The following is a 23,745-nucleotide window of genomic DNA, read 5'->3' as shown; positions in this document are numbered from 1 at the left end:
GTAAGTTTTTGTTAGCGGAACAGGTAATAGGCAAAGATATTCTGGCTAGACTTAGTTTTCTCAGAGGAGACTGTATTCTTGTAAGAACAAAAATTTCCCCTCCCTGCTCCCAAGGTCAGCTATAAAACTGAACAAACAAACAAAAAAAATCTCAAAAGTTTTAAGTATTCAAAAAAGCTAAGCATATTCAGACTAACACAGTAAATCTTGGTAATTATTCTCATTTTCCATGCCAGCTTACGTTATCCACACGGACACGCAGTTGGTAATAATGTCGCCTGTCCTTAACTATGCAAAGACCTAAGAAAGCTCCAGGACTTTGATGAATTTTCTTCAAGCTTTGGCAGTTAAGGCTCTCAGGAAATGTAAGATAATTGTGCCATGGACGCTTTGAGCAGTATTCTTGCTGAAAGAAGCTGTTTTGCCTTTCCGTCTGCCCTCTTCCTTGCGCTAGCAGAAGGAAATGGGGCTGCACCGTGACCTTGATGGGAAAACTGATCTCGGTGGAATTGTTCTGCCCTTTCCCTATGTGCTCTCCCAAATGCTGGGGCGGGTTGAGCCTGGTTTCCTGGGATGAGTAAGACCTGCAGTTCTAGTTGATACCAGTTCAAAGTGTTTGTGAAACTACTGCATAATAAGGGTACTTTCTTTCCGCAGATACTATAGGTGGTGGTGCCTCGGTGATGATACCTGTAGATACCCTTGAGAAGCTGTCTCGTTTGGCCTCTTACTTAATATCTTCTACTAGGACTTATTAGAGTAGCCCTTTAAAAAAACAAAATTCACTTTCATTTTCTTAGGGAATTACCAATTAGTAATCTTTTCTAGAATTGGAGTCTGACACATACTTTAATTTTTCCTGGCAGTTTTCTATTTTCTGCCGTATTTCCCTTTGTTTTCTAATACGACCTTCAAGCCATGTGGCTGGATATAGGGTAGTCTGTGACTCAGTGCACAGGAGTAAGGAAGGGTGAATGCACAAATGGATTTATCCCAGCACTTATCTCCGAGTCGTGGCTCTTCCTCCGCTTCTATCTTGCTTTTGGGGAGGTCATGTGCCGCTGAAGTGCGCCAGCAGTAAATTACTATTTGTCCCACACTGGCTTTGCTCACTGTGCCAGAGCGTAGCATTAAAAGTTGAATAGGTAAGTAATTGAAAAAGCATTGTGGTTTCTTTGTTGTTTTTTAATATTCTCGGTTTTGCTTCGATTGGGCTAAATTGCGGTTCTGTCTTACAGCTGTCGCTTGCAAGATGTAATTGCTTGTCTTTTTAAAGTTTTCTCTCTAAAATTGCATTGATGGATGATTTTGGGGTAGAATAAAGTATTAATTGCTCCGTAAAACGTATATACTATTTTTACTAAAGATTTAGCATGCGTGATGCAAACTTGTAGCAGAAAAGACCTGAAAAATGAGACTCATCTTCCCTCCACGAGCATAAGTTTCGTTATCACAACCACTACATTGTCGCATGCTGCGATTTCTTAAAAATTACTTTTCAATGATTTTTTTTTGCGTGTGCGTTTCTTATAATTATTTAAATGATTGATGGACTGAGATAACAGGAATAGTAGAAACAATTTAGTGAGCGGTAGCTTATCTGATAGCAAATACACTCTGACAAAGTTGAGAAGTCATTTGTGTTCTTTTCTCTTGGAGAGTTAAAAATCTGTCAGTATTGCTAATGGTAAAATGTGGACCAACAGGATTATTATACTGATAACTTCTTTCTTTTAGGAGCAGAAGTTCTTCCACCTCCGTCCAACCTGGAGTACTCATTTATCCAAATCTGCACCCTGAACTGGACGTGGAACCCCCCAGAGAACGTCAGCAGTAGCTGCGACCTGGAGTATTCCAGCGACATTGTGATTGATGAGGTCCCTCAGGACAAAAGAGTACGTGCGTCGCCTCTTTAAACTCTGCTATGTTCCAGTAAATGTCTTCTTGTAATAAAACTGTGTGCGTGTAAGCATATACACATATATAAACATATATAAATACAGTTTTAATATAGCCTTTAATTCTTGTCATGGGATCAAAACCTCAAAAATGAGTCATACCAACATGTGGGATCTTCAGATCAGAAAAATCTGTCTGTCGCTCTCTGATAGTTGAGCTGCTACCGATAACGCAGAAGTACCATAATAATAATGTGAAAAAACTTGTTTCAGTCTTTGCTTTTGCAGCTTTCTGGAAAAAATAAAGTATATACAGGGCAGTCTACATCCTTAAGACTGAAATGGGAATTTGCAAAGGCTGCCCTCCTTCACTTTGAACTCAATTTAAGAAAGAGGCATGCACATTAACCTTTATGTAGCTGTGATTTGACAGCATAGCGTCTTTTGGAGGAAGGCCAAGTATTAATGTATTCCCACATTTGCCCTGTCCCTGCACTTAGAATTATTCATGGGCGTTGTGTTATGAAGACAACATGGAACACATTTGTTCCCTGGAACAGAAATTGTAAAACTTCTTTGTTTTGGGCTTTTGTTTTTATGTCTGTGTTAGATGGTTTGCAGCCCAGATGTGATCCTTGGTGTGGATTAACAATGGTTTGGTCAGGACTGAGAGCAGCATTGCCATGGTACTGAAGGGGCTGTAGGACAAATATTTTTACAATTTATTGCCAGTAAGATAATGTGCTATCAGTCCATAATTCCAAACGGTGAGAATTTGAAGCCTTGAATACGCACCAACTGTGGGGTGATACCCCATTTTTGACACCCCTTTCTCTAATGATCTTCATCGGACCTTTAGATGAGCCAGTTGAATTTGCTAACTTAGCAGAAACCTGTTTACCTCTTCTGATGGGTTCATTAACAAATTAACAAGTTGAAGGTCTGCTTGGTTAACGAGCTGAATGAGTTTGTGGAAGGGTCTTACAGATGTTAAGGTCAGCAGCCGTGAAAGAGCTGTGGGACAGTGGTTTCACACGAGAGGGTGAACCAGACTGTGTATCATCTTGCTGCATCTTTTTGCATTATAGCTGGTAGAACCTAGTCTGTTCATTGCTGCTTGATTTCCTTGCCCTCTCATTAGGGCCAATATTTTTTTTTTTTTAATACACAAGTGGTTACACCATTCGTTGCTCATAACAAAGATTTTTTTTTGTATCCTGTTTCCAGTTAAGTAAAAGACATCCCCCTAGCCCAATAAAAGATGCTCAAGAAAGTGTATGATAAAAGGGTGAGCCTTTTTCTCGCACAAACACATACTGTCTTCTGAAAATGGAAGCTCATGGACTACTTGGGCCTGATGTGGTATCACTGTATAATAGCCATTTGTGGATTTGTATTGATAATTTTTTTCTTTTGCTCCTTAAATCCGTGCAAACTCTTCTCATTGCTTTTTGGTTACGTCTTCAAATGTTCTTTCTTCTGTTCGTCATGTGCTTATGTGCACACACACAGAAAGATGCAGGTTAGATCTGTAAGCTCCTGTTATATAGCTGTAGTATAAACATGCTTATTTTGCATTATCCCTGAAGACTTACTCTAGGATCGTTTTCCCCCACGTTATACTTGTTCCTTGATCTCTGTGTGGCCTTTGCTCATGTCTACAGGTCACTGGAGTAGAAATAGTTTTCCTTTGGTGAGTTCTGAGTGCGCCTGATGAGGAAAAAGAAAAGCTAAGTGATGTTGAGGCGTCCCCACGTTGTCAGACACTCATTTGGCTTCGAGTTGCAGTCTTTCTGAGGGGCTGTAACATATTCTTACATTAATAGTAATTCCCATGTGTCTGATATGGTATGCCAAATGTTCTGGTTTTCTTCCCCTCCCCCCCCCATCTAAACCCAGGAATGGAGTAAGAGTCACTTCCGTGTGACGGATACGTTCTTGAATGAGGAAATGCGTTTCAAAGTGAGAAGTGAATGCAAGTGCGATAACACCAGCAAGCCCAGCCGATGGGTGGAGACCTCTCTTCTGCCAAAAGGTAACGGCCAGACCTGGGACAGATGTGCCGCTTGGCCTGAGGAGACACGGCCTTGTTTTCTCTGCTATTTTAATAAAATATTGCAGAAATGTATCGTAGAGAAACAGGGAGATATCAGGCACAAGGGCTAGTTCAGTTGATAGTGCTTAAACAGAATGATTATACTACATTTAAACACAGCTGGAGTCTTCTGATGCTTAAAAGCTTGTGGGCAAGCTTGTAAAATGTAAATGCGCTTCCAAGGCAACGATGTGATTCCTGTCATTCCTCTTGTCCCTGCCGTCCTGTTGTTGTGGGATAAGAGATAACTGAGGTTGTACTAAGCCTGCTGACTCCATGACTAACATCTAAGTCAGTTTATTTTGTATGATTTTTCTCTACAAGCATAAGTCCCTAAAATAACCCTACATTTCTAAATGTTAGAGGGATGAATCTAGCAAATTTAACCACCTGTTGAATAAATAAGTTAATTAATTATAGTAAGGTTCTGTCTTTTTCAAAAGAGATGACTGGGGTCTACGAAGCTGTGCATAGCAAAATGAATAGAGAAAAAATATTTTCTTGTTTCTTGACATCCAGAAATAAGGGGTCCATGGCAAAATTGTTAGGAAGCAGACTGTAAGGAATAATGTATTCTACTGGATGCTGGAGGTTAGGAGGTACAGCAAGGAGATAGAGCCTCTTGCCTTGAGTAGTAAAAGTCTGTCTAACCCAGGAGCGTGACTCGATGTGGATGAAAACTGCATGTGGACGGGAGAATCTGAGACCTTATCAGGCTTGTCTGCATGTCTGTCAAAAGGGTATTCTGGAAGATCAGGGAAGCAGATCATTAGGACAGCATGTACTAAACAGGCTGGGGCTTTTAAAAGTCTGCTTGCAGGTAAAATATTTCTTAATACTTCTTGGAATAGGAAAACTAGTTTCATTTTCCTATACTCTTAGACAGTTGCTATTTCAGGGAAAATGCAAGCTCGGAAGTAGAGGATAGCTTGGGGTTTGCTGTCAATAAAAGTCTGGACTGTTGATACAATTGACATGCATTTTATTTTTAGTTAGTGGAGCTGTTGCTACTTGTTACAAGGAAAAAATATCTAACATGCTGTAATGTGATAATACAGTATAAAGAACTATGCAAGATTGAATATGAAAGACTTTATTCAGTAATTGCTCTGCCTGGGAGATATATTGACATCTCTATTTACAATTGCTATGTTCTCATCTGTATTTTGGGTTTTCAATATGTTGAAGAAGTTGAGTGTCTAGAGGTAATGGGTCTCAGTTAAAAATCCAACTTACCCAGTGTTCCTTTTGTCCATACTTAAGATCTACAGGTATTACCATATTCAGAGTACTGAGAAACTAATATTGTATCTGGAGAAGACAACTATAATTAAATGCTGACTATTTTTAACGTTGATGGCTGTAATAACTATAACAAACCTAAGTGCTATCCCTATAATTGCCAGTTACTTTAACTCTTTTTTAAAGTATCTGTAGTTTAACAGAACAAAATAGTTTCCTGACTCAACACCTCGTCCTTAGCATCAGGTAGTTCTAAGTAGTAATTCAGACATGGTGGAAACTGAGTTTCACTGTTACGATTAGCTTGCATTTAGAAGTTACTCTGCTGAGATTTCAGCTATTGCAAGTGATAAACAACTGGAGTTCATCGTTGGCTGTGCTGAGACAGGCAGTGCACGCTGAGAGGTAGCCCATCTTTGCCTTCCAGATAGTTTCAGTTATGTAAAAAGGGATGTTTTACTTCTGGAAATGGGGGAGAAGACTTTGCTGGCAAAATAAATCTTAAGAGATCTTTCCAACTTGCCTTGCAGGTATTCCAGGTACTGCTGCTGTTGACTTGAGCTGTGTTTGGCACAATTTGGAGTACATGATTTGTACGTGGCATCCCGGGGAGAATGCAAACAGTGATACCAATTATACATTGTTCTACTGGTTCGTATGAACTTTCTATTCCCAACTCTGAAGTGCTTTAGCGCTAATCTTTTTAGTTTTACATTACACATTTTACTTGTATAGAATCATAGAATCATAGAATAGTTTGGGTTGGAAGGGACCTTTGAAGGTCATCTAGTCCAACCCCCCCTGCCGTGGGCAGGGACATCTTCCACTAGATCAGGTTGCTCAGAGCCCCGTCCAACCTGACCTTGAATGTTTCCAGGGATGGGGCATCTACCACCTCTCTGGGCAACCTGTGCCAGTATTTCACCACCCTCATTGTAAAAAATTTCTTCTTTATACTTAGCGTAAATTTACCCTCATTTAGTTTAAAACCATTCCCCCTTGTCCTATTGCAACAGGCCCTGCCAAAAAGTCTGTCCCCATCTTTCTTATAAGCCCCCTTTAAGTGCCGAAAGGCTGCAGTAAGGTCTCCCCGGAGCCTTCTCTTCTCCAGGCTGAACAACCCCAACTCCCTCAGCCTTTCTTCATAGGAGAGGCGTTCCATCCCCCTGATTATTTTCATGGCCTCCTCTGGACCCGCTCCAGCAGGTCCATGTCTTTCTTGTGCTGAGGGCTCCAGAGCTGGACGCAGTACAGCTGCTTTGGAAGGTCCCAGGGCATTGTGTACAAGTTAGGGTTGGGTCCCGTCCAACAGAAAACTTCACTGCTGAAGGGTCAAGAGGTTGCTGTTGCTGAGTCTTTTTGGGAAGTTGATGTAACTATTATGTGAACCACTGGCTGCTTCTGTAGCCCATTTAAAAATAACTGCTATTGCTTTCTAATTTTTTCTAATTGTGGATTCAAAGAGGGAAGAATTAAGAACTGAAGTAGACCAGTATCAATGTATTAATTGCTTTCTTTGCAGCCCAACAAACATGGGCCGCTTCAGTCAGAATCACTCACTAATGTATATGTCAGCTCTTAAATGATTGGAAAATGGTATGAAAGCATTAATAATACTTAGCAGTAGTTCTGTTTGTATCTTCTATGTCATAAATAACCAATTCGCCTTGAAAGTTACGGAGAACATCTTTTTATCATCATCCACGCTTGCCAGCTGACTGCCGTAAATAGACTCTTGTTCCAAAGGAACAGAGTTGTGGTGTGAGCACGAACTTGGCGGCAAGATCTGCGCACGCTAATCTATGCATACTTCTGCATGTTGATGGGGCTTGTGAAATGCCAGATTGCATTAGCTTCTGTAGAAATATTGAAGTTTTCTTTCTGAAAGCCCCTTGTTGTAGTTTTAAACCAGCTTTCTGTCTTATCTGAACTGACTAAATAAACTTTTTCCTCTTCCTTTCCAGTGGCAGTCTCGCAGGCTAACTGTTCGATTTAATGTATTTCAACAGCAAACAGCAGAAAACTTGCTGCTTTAGTTAAATGCAGGGAGGACTGTTCTCCCTCTAAACTGCTACTCAAATAGTTTTTTTCTTTATTACAAGAACAGTGCCAATGAGGCATTGAAGATCTGACTTTCTGGGTATGTGGATACTTACTGGAATAATGCTTTAATTAGAGCTATATATTTTCAACTTACCCCTTAGTTTTAATGAAAGATGTAGCTGCAGTGACAGCAAAGTGTTTTGATTCATGCTGCTTAGAAAGAAAAAGACTCTTTTTTCTAGTTTTAAAGTTGAAAACTAAGGCAACACTTGACTTTTGGACTGAAAGATACATTTTCCATAATGCAGGTGAGGGTTTGGTTTTGGTTGTGTGTTTGGGGCTTTTCATCTTTATTTTGGGTTTTTTTTTTTCCCAGATATGACTGAACAATGACCTAAAAAAATATTGCTTAGTTCCATTTTATATTCTTCTTCATTGATATTTTCCTCTAAAACCCTATCTTTTCATGCAAAGTGAACATGAATATGCCATTAGCTTAGAACGAACGAATCCAGTCAGTGCACAGCAATACTTGCTGAAACGGAGGTTTACGAGAGCAGAGCGGGGTGCTGCCGGCGCTGAACGCCCCCCATCTTCATCAGCCCCAGGGCAGGGAGGTGAGAAGGGTGGAGAAAAAAGGGGTCTCTCCTGAAAACAGGACAGACGGTTTTGGTTTCCCCAGCCTCTATATATTGAGATGTGAAGTGGCTCCTATTGTGCTCCTAAATAAAGCTCTGATTTACTCTATATCACTTTGAAATATATAAATAAATAATCAGTTTTCTCGGGAGGAAAAGCTACTGGCATATTTTCATTGGGACTTGGGGAACAAAGCAAAGCAAGGAAGAAGGTTGTCATAGCTTCTCTGTTATTGGAAGTGAATACTGACATTTTGAAAAGCAAACGCAGGCAATAGGCGAAACTCAACGGTCTCAAGCAAGAGCTGCGATACCTGAGGCATTGCTGAAGGAGATTGATCAGCTCATTCTATCAGAGAAGTGAAATTCTGTTGACGGGAAGTGATCCCAATTAGTTTGCTTTCTAAATATTTTTCTTTCCTTGAAATTGTTTTCCCATGTGGAAAATATGAACCAAAGCTGAAAGCAGCTGTTATCTTTGGTGCTTGAATATAAAGCAAACCTGCCTCTCTTTCTGCTACTTGACACTCTTTACAAAAATAATATTCTTTCTAAAGCTTGAGATAAGTGAGAAGCTGCTTACTTTGCTTAGCTTTACTTTTGTATATGCTATAGCACAGCTTTAATGCAAGATCAGTCTTTAGAATTTGTAACAGGTTTAAAAACAAGCTTGCCCCTTGCTGTCCTGTTCTTTTGAAGTTTAAAAAAAAAATTTTTATTCTTACAGGTTTGATGGTTTGAAAAATAGTAAGAAGTGCAACAACTATTCTATGCACCGAGGAGAGTTTGGATGCATTTTCAATCTTAGCTTCCCAAAAGTCACCAATACTTACCCAGCTATAAGTATTTTGATTAAAGATGATTCTGAAGAAATTAGGCCTGTGTGTGCAAGTAAAAATCCTACCACCCTTGGTAAGTTTAACACCACATTATAAAAAATAATTAAAAAAAGAAGTTTGCTAGTATATTGTTGTGTTTGAGAAGCTTGCACCGCGTAAGCTGTGGATGAGACAACATGATTAGACGCTCCCTTCTTCTATTGATCTTTGATTTGGGAATTATGTAGACAGGGTTTGTTTTTTGGGAGGTGGGGGGGTCATTTTCCACTCATTTTTACTCTTATTCTTTGGTTGTTTTTATTCTTTCTTGACTTTTCGGTGTTAACTTTTTCCTCTTTCTATTCCTAAGCTGGTATAAGTGTAATATTATGCAATACAGGACTTCAACAATTTTTGTAAGCAGTGACGTGTACTTTTTTAACTAATTCTCCCATTTTGCATTTCAGTAAAACCTGCTACACCAAGACGACTTACACTGTCAAAGATTAATGATAAAATACATGTAGAATGGAGTGAATCGGACACCTTTCCAGAAAATTGTTTATTTTATGAAGTTGAATATCACAATGGTGACTTGGACACAGCTCAGATAATTAAAGTAATTTTTCATTACTTACAGTTAGCTGATTTTTTTCTATGTATCTTTTATTATTTGTGTTGATATTCACAGTAACTCAAATATTTGCTGTTTAAAAATGAAAAATTATGTATGCTGCATGTGAATGGGTCTGGTACACTAGCTGGAAGTGTTGTGTGGACATAAGATTTTTCTCCCATACAGTAGGTTTCTGGTAGTAATATCAACGCAATTCATACGAGTCTTCTGAATCCTTGCCATCATTTGTTGTGGCAAAGCAGTGACGTGTAAGAACAGTCCAACGAAGATACACTAAACTAAACAACAGTTATCAGGAAATAGACTGCGGTGCATATACCTGTTTGCTTCTCAGCGATATGGGACTTTGCTCTGCTGGTGTTGGGTGTTCTGTCGCTGGGCTGCGCTCGGTCAGATGACTACCTTGTTCTTGATGTTCTTGAATGACGTGATTTGATTACCATAAAGCAAAATTGATTGTGTGTGCACACAAGAACACAGAATGTTATGTAGAAAAGCAAGGGGGTAAAAAGACTGAGGATGCGGGGGAAGAAAAAGGTGTGCACTCTTAGATACACTGATTTTAATGTACATATAAAAAGCATTGACTTCGGTGTCTAGATGTACTCATGCCTGTATCTGCGTAGCCAAACTGACTGTACTGTTTGGTCAGAATGGTAAACAACATGATAAATTTAAAAGTAAGGTGGCAGTCTTCTCCTGCGGAGCATATTTAGTTGTTTGTCCTACCCCAAATTTAGCAAAATCAAATAATAACAACCCTTCGCAAGAAACTGGCATTTTGGATCAAAAATAAGTGAAGTTTGATCCCAGCTAGTGTATTTGCGTATCTGTAGAGGCATCACAGAAGACTTCTGCGTGGCCAAAGTTGGATCAGCATTGCTGCCCTGACAGGGAGGGGAAGGCAGCGTAAATCACAGATGTTCCTCCAAAAAAAAAAAAAAAAAAAGGCACTGTTCCAGACTCTGAGTCTTAGTTTAATCATTGATGCCACATGCTGTATAATAGGTGTAGCAGTGAATAAGTTTAAATCTTAGCTTTGGAATCTCTGTTTAGGTAGTCTGTGCTGGTTAAATGCTACTGTGTCCTCTTCTATGAAGTTCAGTATTCACAAAAAGATCTTCCGTCACAACGTTCAGAATACATTAACTGCACAATGAAAACGGGCTCGTAAATGACTGAGAATACATTGGTAATTGAACAAAGCAAATTACCTTTTCTTTTCACCTTAGGTTGAAAATAATTATACGTCAATTCCTAGCGTTGATCCTAATAGCAAGTACACCTTCAAAGTGAGAGCAAAACCAAAGCCCGAGTGTTACAGCAGCAAGCTCTGTAGTGACTGGAGTGAAGAAAAGAGTATTGGTGAGAACTATTGTTCCTGCAATTTGTTGCACTTTATTCTTCATCTGTAAGGTGTCTAATACCTTTTGTCTGCTAAGTAAATGGGAGTTGAAGATGATCTTCCTATGTATCTATTTAATTTTAGGTGAACAGAGGGCAAGAGAGCTCTAGTCCTTCAGCAGTGCCATCAGTTACTGCCTGTACTGGTATACATGTTGATGGGGTCGCCCGCCGTGTAGCTGTGCAATAACCCCTTTCCAGGGCTGTCAGTTTTTCAGCCCTGAGTCTCGCTGGTTTTCATTTTCTTGCCAAACGTATCTACATTATAGTATCGTGCTTTGAAAAATGAGTCCTTGCCTCGTGCTAGTATATCTGAAAAACATTCAGTCTGTGAATTCATTAGAGAATTAATTAATTCGCTGTCATTATTCCGAAAAAGCCTCCAAAAACATCCCTAAGTTTCTACAATTTTTGTTTTCCAGGTGAGAAGACGGACTCTACGTTCTATTTGGTTTTAATAATCACCATTCCATTAATAGTAGCAGTATCTACGATAATCCTACTAGTTTATCTAAAAAGGTAAATAATGATCTCTCTTTCTTTATAATCCCTAATGCTGGTTGGTCTTTGACCTGCGTTACAATTCATCTCTCTTCCAGGTAACTGCCCGTGGTGTGGCGTGTTTCAGTAGCAGCTGATTTATCCGTAACATGCATTGCATAACGAAAACGGCAGCACCATTGTGCCTCAGTCGTTAGAATTAGGTTTATAGATCATACACGCGCTCTGGTTGCACGTGGGTAACATTGCTTATGTATGCTTATAGTTAGATTCTTGTTGCACAGCTATTGCGTCCCCTCTCTTTAAGCAGTGAAGTCCAAATTCAAAATTAAGCTTATATAGTACATTTTACCAGATTTTTAAAGAAGTCTACTTTTGCTGCTGTCTTTGTCAACAGTGAAAGTTATTTAGAATCTGTCTGTGTGAATATTCCCATGTCCTTTTGGTTTGGGGAGTAAAAATGAGAAATGGGCTACAGTTGCAGAGAATGAAAGCTGGTCAGTGATGCCAAAGCTGATTCCACAAATTTTCTTGACCGCACCCAAGTATGACATTGAAATGGTGATTTTTAAATTAATACATCTTTTATCTAAAGCTTTGCTTTTTAATTTTCTGAAGACTGAAGATATTAATTCTTCCGCCAATCCCGGACCCTAGAGAAATTCTTAAGCGCATGTTTGGAGAGCAGAATGAGGATTCCCAGGTTAGTAAGAAGCTGTTGGGCCAACTAATCTATTGAACCGGAATCTTAGGCTTCCAATTTTCTTTTTCCTAGTACCTATGTCTGTCTTAAAACCAACTGTATGTAAGTAAGTATATCATATGAAGATTACGTATTTACCATAGTAAGAGTGGTTCAGAAACAATTACCCAAAGCTGAGGGGTATTTTTTTTCCCCTCAAATTCCATATACTTTTCTAGATACATTAGTAGAATTGCATTATTCTGTTATTTCACAGACTGCTAGTCCCTTAAATGTGTTTTGGGTTGGTTTGGGGGTTGGGTTTTTTGGGTGGGGGGTTTCTGGTTGTTGGGTTGTGTTTGGTTTTGGAGGTTTTTTTGTGTCCGTGTTTCATTTTTTGGTTTGTTGTTTGTTTGCAACTCCGTTAAACTACTTCTCCTGAACACTCAGGTCTTTCTCTGCTAGTTGCTTATATTATGATGCTAAATAAAGCTATTCATATTTGACTTCCAGAAACTTACATTTTTAGCACTTTCACATTTATCACAGTCAGATAGCTATGAAGTAAATCAGGACACTGAGCTTCTCATTGGCAGAAGAACAAAACTAACTATAGCTGCTTCAAGCTTTGGTTGATAAAAGACTTGCTATGGGCCCTTCTTTCAGGAAAAATAAACATAATACTGATTATGGAAACTCTTATTTCTAAACAAATCTGACTCAGTAGCTCTTTATAAAAATCCTAAGAGAAGTATACTGACAAGCCCTAATTCAAACCTGGACATGAGGCAATATATGTTGTTCTCTGAACAGAGTCCTTGTATGGAAGGGACCTTCTGACTCCCTGTGGCATCTCAAAATTGATGCCACCTGTGAAACGTTTGTAGCGGATAATGACTACCTGGGTGTCTGGTGCTGCATGTGCATTGGATGTTCTCAGTTGAACAGGAGTTGCAGGAACCACTGACTTTTTGAAAATAAGTCTCCTTTTGTGGCCTCCCAATTGCAAATGGAGTCAGAGTCCAAAATCCAGTATTCCCTTTTTCCACAGCAGTGTTCCAAGTTCACCTAATAATAAACCAGAACTATGTGGAAAGCATGGATCTGGCCTCCTAGTTTACTACCTTTTGGATAACTATTTCAGCATTTATTGGTCATTATGGGACTAAGATGGTTCTCTTGGCCATGAGGATCATAAGTATGGTAGCTGTAACACTTTGTCGTGCTTTGACAAGTGCTTTGTTACTGCCCCAAGTAACGCTATGTTCTTGCTTCTGAGTATTATCTTGATATTCTCTATGTGCTCAAGGTCTCAGTGAAAACTCTGCTAAGCGTGTTTATCCTCACTTCTCCATCCTTCTGCCTTCACCCGTTACCTGTAGTTGGAAGCACTCTTAAGATGTGAACCTTCAGTTCTTCCTTGTCTCCAGAGAGGACAGCTCTTCTGTCAATCAGGCCTAAGCCATGTCCCTAATAAGCACAATTTGTTGCCCAGCTACCTTGGCTTTTTCACTGTAATATAGGCTATGCATTGTGAAACTGGTCTGTCTTACTGGGCTGAAAAAAGAATGCTCGCCATGAAGAAGCGCTGTTAAAAATGTTGTTGTTCTCTTTCAGAGCTGTGCAAAGGATGATTCTGTGAATGCTTATGACAGGTTAATTAAGGAAGAAGAAAATCATTCTTTAACTTTAATAGAAGCTCCTGAGTGCACTAATTCTGAAAAAGAAAACCGATAAACTCTGCTTTACCAGTGGAAGATGAGGAAACTTTCATTCTTGCTCCTGTACCTCAGGTGACAATGTAGATGTGAAGAGGCCTGCAAGACATTCACCAACTGTCACCTCACCGGGTCCTTTCTGAGCCTTGCTTCTCTGATGCTCAGAAGATAAATCACTAACAGTGGCCATTCCTCCATCTCTGCTAGAAATACTCATCTTGGATCATTTGAGATGAGCGTGTACATAACTTTCATCTGACTGTATTGCAGCATCTCTCGTTCTGGCTCCAGCCAGCTCTGCCCTATTACTTGTCATTTGCACTTGTGTTTGTGCCTCACATTAGACTGTAAATGAGTATTTTGGAGCAAGCACTGTGAATTCTCTGAAGTATTTGGCTCAATTTTGCAGCAGGTGAGATGAGGCTCGTTTACAGTAGATGGCTCGTTAGTGCTACTTCATGGAACTGCTGCCAGGTAGGCTGCCAGAGCACGGACCATTTGTGGATGGCCTGTTTCGTATGCTCCAGGGCAGGCGCTTTCCAGAGGGCATTTATGGACTGACCTTACGCTTCTGGTTGATGTGCTGTGGCCTGGTCAAACCCCATAAGAGAGGGTTGTTTTTTCTTTAAAAATGCGTGTGAAAAGCCTCTCCGCTTTCCAGCTGGTATTCATAGAAAAAGCTTAGGTTTTTTTGTTCTTTCAAGTTCCTGTCCTCAGATGCCTTGCCTTCATGGACTTCTTGAGTTACTTATACTTTGTTTAGAATGATAAATAGAATATTGAGTCTCACCAGACTGTGATTCTACTTTGGCCATATTGGCCCGAAAACACCTGATTTTTGGAAGCTAAGTCATCCTGAGTCTGCCCAGCAAAATTACCGGGATGGATGCATGAGTCTAAGGAGTTGTGAGCAAATTGATTAGCAAGTGCTAAACCACTGAAACCAAATTAATTCAAAGAAGACTTCAAGACCCATCCTTACTGCTGAGCTGATGGATTTGGGGGAAGAGAAGATGCCAACCTTTGGCCTGCTTTCTAAGGAATAAGCTTTATTCTTCCTATAGTGATGAGGCTGTGATGTGAGCTTCTCCTCTAGGAGCTTAGCAAGCACAAGGTGCTGATTTGACTTTTAAAAAAGAATTTCTTCTATATTTTACTGCAGCAGCTTGATGACTTTTTTTGTAAATCATTCATTGATCTGTTCATTTTTTGATGGTTTTGTTTTGAGGTTGCTTTACCCAGCAAAGCTCAACAGATGTTTTCTGGCACAACTGTGACATTTCTGTGCTCTGAATTCTGAGCATTAGTTCCTACCCTGTGCTGCAAGGGTGTTAACAGCAGTACCTTGACTGTGCTGGAGGCAGAAAGTAATGTCGTGGGGAGAAAGGGATCCATGCAAGCTGGTTATGGTTAGTGTTCAGGAATTTCTTGCTCCTCCCAGCTAAGTGCAGACACGTTAGTCGTTGATACAGGCAGTCTTAGCAGACTGGGAAGAGATCTCCTCGGAAGTTTGCTAGGAACAAACTCTATAGTCATTAACCTTTTAAAGTTCAGCCCTGTCCTCAAACTCAATTCAATCAAATACCTGAAATGAAATGGTACATTTTTAGAACATACTGTTCTGCAAGAAGTAGAACTAATGGAGTTTGCTTTTTAGCTATAGATTTACATCCTTTACCCTCTTATGTATTCCCTCCCTCTCTTAATAAATCCAATTCTTTGCCCAGTCCCCCCTGAGCCTCTCATACACATTTTCCTCCACATCTCTTACCTACCTTTCATTACGGGTGGTAGAAAGGAGAGGAGAAATGTAGCAGAACTAGCAGACCCCATATTAGCTTAAATCTTTTACTTACAATTAGGCAAAAAAAAAAAAAAGACATTATAAAAATTGGTTAATGAGACAGAACGAGAATAAAGCCTCAGGGATTTCAGTGAGATAAAACAAAACTCAGGTTATACAAAGTCAGCTAGCAGCACTCTTTGATATTCCAGAGGTAAAGGAGTAGTGTGGGGGAAAGGGTAATTAAATGCCTGTGCCAGCTTCACTCCCTCTCCCCCACAATATTCATTATCATTACAGCAATATAAATATTTCTCAAATCTACCTCATCTAGAATGTTGCTCATCATACACCACTAGACAAACAGAAATGTATGATTTCAAGGTAAGTAAGCGTAACAGTATAATAAAAACTTTGTGGCTTTCAGTATAGCAATCTACGAAGATGATCCTTGGTACTTTACCTTAAATCCTCTTGGCTTTTGTTTTGGTCTTTATGGTAGAACCAAAGCTTACTGGTTTGAAAAGCAAACAAAAAAAACCAAATTCATAAAGCCAAAGGAGTGGAAAAAAAAGGCGGAAGGTGTGAGGCCAAAAGGAACGCTTAAATGCAAAGGATGGTTTAGATCACTATATAGAAATGTTTTGGGTAGTTCTTTGTTTCCTGAAGAACAGTAATTGACACACTTCCTAATGTATGGATTTCTTGAGCCTGTGTTTGGGCATGTAAAGTAAGTGTCGGAGTACATTTTCTTCTTTAATGTGTCTTGTTTACGGCTAGGGGTTTTTTTTTAGCTTGAAATTTTCCAAGTTTTGCTATCATTCGTTTGTTCTTCACTGCCGTTACTTGAGCTGTAAGTTTGTTTAAAGAATGAATAAATATGTTTGAATGTTTTTCAATATAATTGCATGGCATTTCGTTCTTGGGTTGAGAAAATAACACTGAGACAGAAGAGGTGGAGTAGTCTAATGAGAAATGATGTTTGAGGCACGCAGAACCCAGAGAAGAAAAAGTGAGTGTTGCTTTCCCCTCTTCCCTTTCAAAAGTGAACTCAGCCCACACAATCAGTGGGGAATGGTACAACTCTAATTTTTTTGGCTGGGGTAATGAAACTGAGATGGAGCTGTGCACAAGACTTGTGCTCTCACCCCATGTGTACTCAATGCCATGCTACTTTCTTACATTGGCATGTTTTTTTCATAACACTGTAGAGTTAATAAATTCTCAGACTGGAATTTGACTCAGGTTGCTGTAGCCTTACCAAACTTGGCTCCAATATTTTATGTCTCTGTTAGCTGCTGAAGTCATTGAAAATGCCAGGTTGCTAAACTGATGAAAGGTATTACCTAGTTGCTTGGACCCAAATGTGTTCAAGTGCCAAATAAACACATTAGAAATGGCTTCTTTGAAAGATTCAAAGAAAGTATACTTTGTTCCCTTCAGTTCAGTGAGCAGATCATTCAAAATTAAGGAATAAACTGTGAAGTTAAAAAGCAAGTTATTTGGATTTTTCTTTTCCAATTCTACAGTTTTTGTGGCAATAATGATTTTAATTACTCCCCATAAGTGACCTTTTCCTATTTTAATACGTCATGTTATATAATTTAAGTTTTCTGTGTTTGGCATGCTAGAAAAAGTAAACACTTCTTTTTTTGTGTGAATTTTAATTTATTTCAATTAAGGAATGCCATGACATAGTTGGATAGCTTTAAAGGAATCAATAGATGAACACACCGAATTGTAAGCCATGGTGATTCAATGCTTACTAGGTAGAGTTATTCACAGATTGGGTATTTCCATTCACTGGAAAGTATTCAATAAACTTACTTCTGAGTTGGAACTTCTAATACTCAGAATTTCCCCTGGAAGGGAAATGTTGATTTATTTTTTCATTTAAAAAAAAAAAAAAAAAAGAAACCTTCAGTTTTGGAGGGTTTTTCCTTCACCCAAGCAAGAGCAGGAGGTAGGTGAGCGGGAACCCAGGTATGGTCAGGGCAGTGCAGAAACCTCCCTCCCTTCTTCTCACCCCAGCACCATGGTCAGGCAGCAGCTGAGATCTTCAGGTCCAGGAATAGGCATGGTGGAGCTGGGAGGAGCAGATCTGCCAGGGTTATTGAAGGTTCATCAAGATGATTCTCAAATACTTCAGTTTTACTCGATATTTGCAAAAAATGTTTTATGGGAGCAACCCCTCTGGGTTGTATTGCCAGCTGTAGAAATGTGGCTTCTAGATAATACTTCAAATCTAAATGCAAAACCAGATTAAAATCTCTCTATTTGGATGAGCTTCCTGCTAGCTGTGTTGAATCATGGTGAAAGTAGGAGATTTGAGATCACTTTGATGTAACTAAATCCACGCTATCACCACAGCAAAGCAGCATGGGTTTGGGTGGGAGGCACAGGAGAGAGACAAACTTTCTTTCAGGTCCGGAAACTCTGCCTCAGGTTTGTAGCGTGTAAGAGCCTGAAAGCTTGCTGATGATTTTGGGGTTTTTTTTTTTTTGGCTCTCTGTTCTCCAACTATGTTGGTTAGGTTAATGAAATCCTTTCTCTTTGCTTGTAGACCTTGTGTTGTTTATCGCTGAAGTATCCCTTCTACAGCTGTACTCTGATTATTGCCAAGTAGTCTTCTGAAGGTAATAACTCAGCAGGGAAAGACAATCGCTGCTGTCACCGCAGAGCTGTAAAACAGCCAGCGTATTCTAGTAATACTCTCTGCTCCTTGTTTGGCTTTTGCCAAAGTACTGCAATTATTTTGATGACTCTTGCACAAAGCATCTACAAAGCGATGCTTTCCAGTTAACCAGTACTTCCAGTAATCATACTCTTAGCTTATTACACTGAAGTTTTCCTCTATTTAATTTGGCTCAAACTGCTAAAATGGACTTGGCTAAGAGCATGATGAGATTGAAAGCTTAGTGAGAAAGAGGTTTTGTTAAGCTCAAGTGCTGTCACTTTTTGGAATTTAGACAGAATTTACTAAGCTCAATCAAAAGTTAGGAGCAGCTTGAACCAGGAGTTAGACTAATGTCTTGCTTTAAAAGTAGAGCTGGCCCTACATATTCTGTGCTAAAAAAAACCCCCAACTGAGTATGTGCTTCATGCTAGGAACAAATCAGTGTGTGCAATGGGCATCCTTTCCTATTGATCTGATGAAAGATGGATTAGATCCCATGCTATCAGCAATTGCTGTCTCGGAGCTCTCTGCACATGTACAGTGTAATTCGGTAAAGTCTGAAATACCAGAAATGAGGTGTTTTTAAGGCACTTAGCTATGTCATTGCCACTTCTCCTGAACCTGTTTTAATGTAGCAAGTTGAAACAAAATCCATTGATTTTTTGACAATGGCAGTGGGAGCACCAAAATTAACTTGTGTCTATCTGTTTTGCCTGTTGGAGCCTTTCTCCCTCCTGCACTTCAAAGCCTCTTAGCCTCACTAGTTTCCTTCCTTCACACAAAATGTCAGTGTAGAAACTTCAAAAATGCCAGCTAGGTACTCTTAAAAGGTGTGAAACTGCTCAGTCCTTCAAATGTCAAAGTCGGATACAGGGAAAGTTATTCAGGGTATGGCTATTTAGTTTTAACTTCACATCCCATCCTGTTCTAGGAGAATATTCAACTGTAGATAACCCTGACTACATCGGCAGGCACTAAGGCAGAGCCATTAGTTGACATTTTTCCACAGCTGATTTTCATAGAGCTTTTATTGCCTACAAGACTTTGTCTCTTGTTTTCCTAGGGGGAATAAAAGGTAGAAAAGCTGGTAATGTATCAGTCAGAGAAGGGTATCTGCCTTTCTGTATGCGGGACTTTAAGGGCTGTGTTTGAGCTTGGCTTGGAGCAAAAATCCTGCAGCCTTGGAAACACTGGGCCATTTTTATTAGGTGTGTAACATTAATTTTTTGTTGTTTCTGGGATGTATGTGAAATGATATTGATCATCTGTTTATTAAAGCTTAGGTAGGGCTGGAAGAGTTGTCGTGGTACCACCCTGCCCTGTGCTCTTCTGCTGAGCAGTGCCAGGACAGAGCGCTCTTGGTGGAGGTTTGTCCAACTTGTAAAAAAAATCTCTAGTGAAAGAGTCTCCCAAATGTTCTGTCTCACTGCTGTATTCTCCTTAATTAGAAAATTCCCCCAGCAACTGACCTAAATTGGTTTTGCTGCAAATTAAGTTGCCTTCTCCTCCTTCCTCCCCTCGCCAGGGACCACGGTTGTTTAGCATCTGGTTTGCACTCTGATCATGCTGCCTTGACTTCTGTCTCTGCTCTTTTCTGCTTTGAAAAAAAAGCCTGAATCTTTCAACGTCATCTTCTCAGTTATGTTTTCTAAATCATTCATCCTCCTTGTTGGTCTTCTTTAGAGATAAGTGTGTTGGTATCCAAGCCAGACTGCATCATCCCCAAACCAGCAGAACAATTACCTTTTTTGTCCCTCAGTCCTCTCCCCAAGTTCATCCAGAATGAGTAGCTTCTCCTTCTTTCTGTGGCAACGGATTGTTGTATAGCTGCTCCTCAGTTTGTAGCTTTCTACGATTTCTGAGCTTTTTAGCAACACTGCTGCCCTGTCAGTCACTCCTTACTGCAAAATTGATTTTTCCTGCCTAAGAAGAATGCTTTTAACAATTTTATTGGATTGCATTTTTGTCGCTCGTGTTGCTGTGCCATTTGGAACACTGCTGCAATTTTTTTATACGCTAATTGAGTCCCTGAACATCCTTCTAACCATTCCTCCTTTTGATACAATCCATGGAGTGCCTTCTTTCACATGATTAAATTGTTTAAAACTCTGAATAAAGCTGCTAACCTGACAGATTCCTGCAAAATAGCAGCATTCGCTGTCCTGCTGGGTGGTCAAGTGCTCTTTAAGAGGGTTTTTTTTTCAGCTAGCTGCATACCCATCTCAGCGATTAACTTGTATTTCCTCAAGCTGATGAGAAGGATGTTGCCTCACAGGTTAGGCCTATCAAAAAGGGAAACTGGATCGGTTTGGCACAAACTGTTCTTGATGGCTGGTAAACAATGCGAAGAAGGGATAAAAAAAATTGTTTACTTTGTTCCAGAATTATTCTAGGGATAAAAATTGGACAAATGAACAAATAATTTCTTGGATGCTTCCTTTCTGAAGACAAACATGATATTTGTCCTTCATTTTTTAAAGACTTCTCCTGTTTTCTACAGGCCTCAAAGAAAACTGCCCGTGTTTCAGGTTGCATCAGTGTTCAGATCGTTACGTGCTGTGGGATTAATAAGGCCCTGCCCACCTGAAGACATCCACTTTATCTGAATGTTCTCCAGCCTGTTCGTCTGGATATATGTTTGTTTGCTTGTTAAAGTTAATTTGCTCTGGTTATAGATAATCCTTTTTGTAAAGACTAAAACAAAAGAAAAGTTGACAGCACCAAGCTTCACTGCAGCTCGTTGATCTTTCCCATCTGGTCACAAGCCTGCACTTCATCTTCCTTTAGCTTGTAGGGTATCCAAAGGCTCTTTTCTTGTCTGTTTTGTCCCCTGTTAATCAGGACTCGTTTTAGCCTATTGCTTTCATGCCCTCGGTTGTGCTGGAAGCCGTGGTTCAGAGCCCCGTCCCCAGTGGGGTGAGGGCTGGAGGGCAGAGGAAGGGCGTGCTCAGAGCAAATGAAAGGCATCAGCGCTCACCAAGATAGTGACCACAAATTACATCGTATACAAAACAGGCTTTATTGTCAGCTGCTGGCCAAGCCAGGCTTTTCCTTCTGGTCTTCCGTCCTCATTATTCTACCAAATATGGTACAAGTGCCTGGTGGGAATGTGGGGAGGCAGAGCCAGCGTGCACGTCAACCCATTCCGACATGCAGCTTTCCCCTGCTCAGACTGCACTCAAAGGTGGCTCAAGGTCGCTCCTAAATAGTTTGCTGGCTTGTTTTCTTTACACGCCATGTATTTTTGCACACTTGTCAGCGGTAATTTTAAAAACGTTTAAAAAAAAATTTGAAGGTGCACGTAATCAAATTTTTTGCTCTGCTGCTGTGCTCTTGAAGTAGAACAAAAATGGGAAGCGTACTTTGAAATTCAAACAGCAGCCAGAGGGTTCAGGGCTCTGTTGTGCTCATGTAAGATGCACTGTAAATAGTAAGAGATTTTGAACTTGCTAGGGCCCAACTTCATGATACTGGTCTTTAAATGGTCTTATTTACACCTGCAACCATTTGTTTTATTTGTAAGTGCGGAAGCTGTATAGCAACAACTTCTTAATGCACATGGGTTTTGTAGTGTTCATTTTATTTAAGCAAAGACTTCCAGAGCTGCGAATTTACCATAACAATGGGGTGGTCCATGCGGATTTGTGAATGTTAGTAACACTGGGATTAGAGTGGGTGTCTCTCCCTGGGTGACGGAGGTGTAGTTTACACAACCTAGAGCTGATTCAGCTGTCGTACAACGTTGCTTCCTCTTGAGGAAATGTAACACCCTGCCTGGGATTGGGAAATGTAATTTTTAAATATTTCTTTTTTAAGCAACTGGGAAGAGGAAGCAGCCGAGAGCTTTGTCACTAGTGCAGAGCAGACCTTTGCCAAGCTATTTCCCCTCCCTCAGGCAGCCCAGAAAGGGGTGCGATGTCAGCTGATTCAGAGCAGAGGTAGCTATAGCATTCCCAGCCCCTTCAGCTGAGAAGCGGCCGAGGAGCCAGCACGCATCCCGCTCCGCTCAGCCTGTGGCGTGGGCCAGCCAGGGCAGGGAGCTGGAGGCAGCTGGTCTCTGCTTGCTGCAGCCGCGCGATTCCTCCCCGGGCATCTCCCGGGGTGCTCTCCCCTGGGCACGGCTGCTCCCAGCCTTTCAGCTTTCCCTCCCGTCTGGACTGACCCAGCTCTTGAACACCAGTGTGCAAGGGAGAAATTTTCCTCCTGTAATGGGCATGAAGTGTCTTTCTGGATGATCTGGAATATGACCATGGTTCTTCATATCTAAATAACAGACATGACAAAGGAATGGCATTTTCTGAATGATTTTATAAATGTGCTTCTGCTTATATTGTCCTTCTATTACATTTATCTCCTGACTTGGCAATTGTGTTTCCACTTTTATTCCTTGCTAGGTCAAGTAAGGGAAATAAGCTTGCAAAAGAAGCATTTTCTTCAGCATGCATAGCTTATGATACAAGGACAGACTTGTTAGCCAATCCTCCTAGCAAGGCCCTTGCCACTATTATAAGTGAGTTGTGTGCGGCCTCTACAGGAATTGGCACACAATTAACGCTTTTATTACACTGCTTAACTGTTATGAGATGCCTCTGAATGAGTGATAGAGAAACAATTAAGGAAACTCGCTGCTGTGTGTAAGCTAAAACAATGCATTTTATTTTGTAGTCCTGTTTTGAATCCTCAGTAGCAGGAGTAAAACCTTCCACTTTGCCAGGAAAAAAAAGAAAAAAAGAAAAAAGAAAAAGCCTCTATTTTTAAAGCTAAATCCGGATAAAATTGAAAGCTTTAGCATGTTGTATCTCCAGAAACACAGAATCCAAACTGACTGATCAGGATTGATGCAACACAGATACAGATGGGACACATCATACTGATTTTTTTTTTTCCTGGCTTCTTTGTTTTTTTGGTGCAATCAGGTCAGTTTCTGGCTCTCCCTTAATAACAAGGAAGGTAAAAGCTTTGCTTTGAGGGCAGAAGCTGTAGCCATTTGTCTCCAGGACATGGAGCTCTGGGAAAATGTCAAACACTGCAAGATTCCTGGCAGGCCGTGGTGTTACTTGCACCTCGTTTACAGATACTCTGAGGCAATGCTATTGCCAGCTGCAACTTGGACATGTCTGTCTGTAGTTATTAATGCTGGAGGATAACTAGCTCCTCGGGAGAGCTTGGGCTCCTGTTACATTTTATTTTCGTAGCTCGGAGGGTAGACAAGGGGAAAGGTGTCATACTTTCCATGCCAAAGAAAAAGGCTGCGAGCACTGAAACGAATGAAGCCTTGATTCCCACAGGTTCGCCCTGTACGCTCCCTGACGGCCCCTTGGCAGGCAGATGTGCTGTCATGCCTTGCCTGGGATGCATTCACAGCGCTCATCCCTCTCCCGTCTTTACAAGCTGGTAGAAGCAGATCCATGGAGAAGCCTTTTCAGCTTCTCAAAGTCAGCTGAAAGGGGTCAGAAGGTCCAAAAGTTACTCCGGAGAGGAGGGGAAGCACTCAGCCACCCCCGCACCGCCGAAAACCTCAGGTTTACACAAGCACTGGAAATGTAAAATTCGAGTGCAAAGGTGACTAATGACCAGAGAGCGGCAGGACAGGCCTGGGTGCCACTGTC

At 40.5% G+C, this 23,745-nt stretch overlaps 1 protein-coding gene across 1 annotated transcript; it reads left to right on the top strand.

Annotated features, from left to right (window-relative positions):
- Nucleotides 1-1,748: 1,748 nt before the first annotated feature.
- IL13RA1 (interleukin 13 receptor, alpha 1) lies at nt 1,749-13,695 on the top strand. Its single transcript, XM_009573563.1, has 9 exons — nt 1,749-1,895; nt 3,798-3,933; nt 5,766-5,886; nt 8,644-8,828; nt 9,202-9,353; nt 10,604-10,736; nt 11,198-11,294; nt 11,895-11,979; nt 13,576-13,695. Exons 2-9 carry the CDS (start codon nt 3,849-3,851, stop codon nt 13,693-13,695), a joined length of 978 nt encoding a protein of 325 aa, XP_009571858.1. The 5' UTR covers nt 1,749-1,895; nt 3,798-3,848.
- The last annotated feature ends 10,050 nt before the right edge of the window (nt 13,696-23,745 follow it).

This window comes from Fulmarus glacialis, unplaced genomic scaffold (assembly GCF_000690835.1).
Source record: "Fulmarus glacialis isolate BGI_N327 unplaced genomic scaffold, ASM69083v1 scaffold33852, whole genome shotgun sequence".
Taxonomy (NCBI): domain Eukaryota; kingdom Metazoa; phylum Chordata; class Aves; order Procellariiformes; family Procellariidae; genus Fulmarus; species Fulmarus glacialis.
This window is presented reverse-complemented; position numbering and strand designations above follow the sequence as displayed.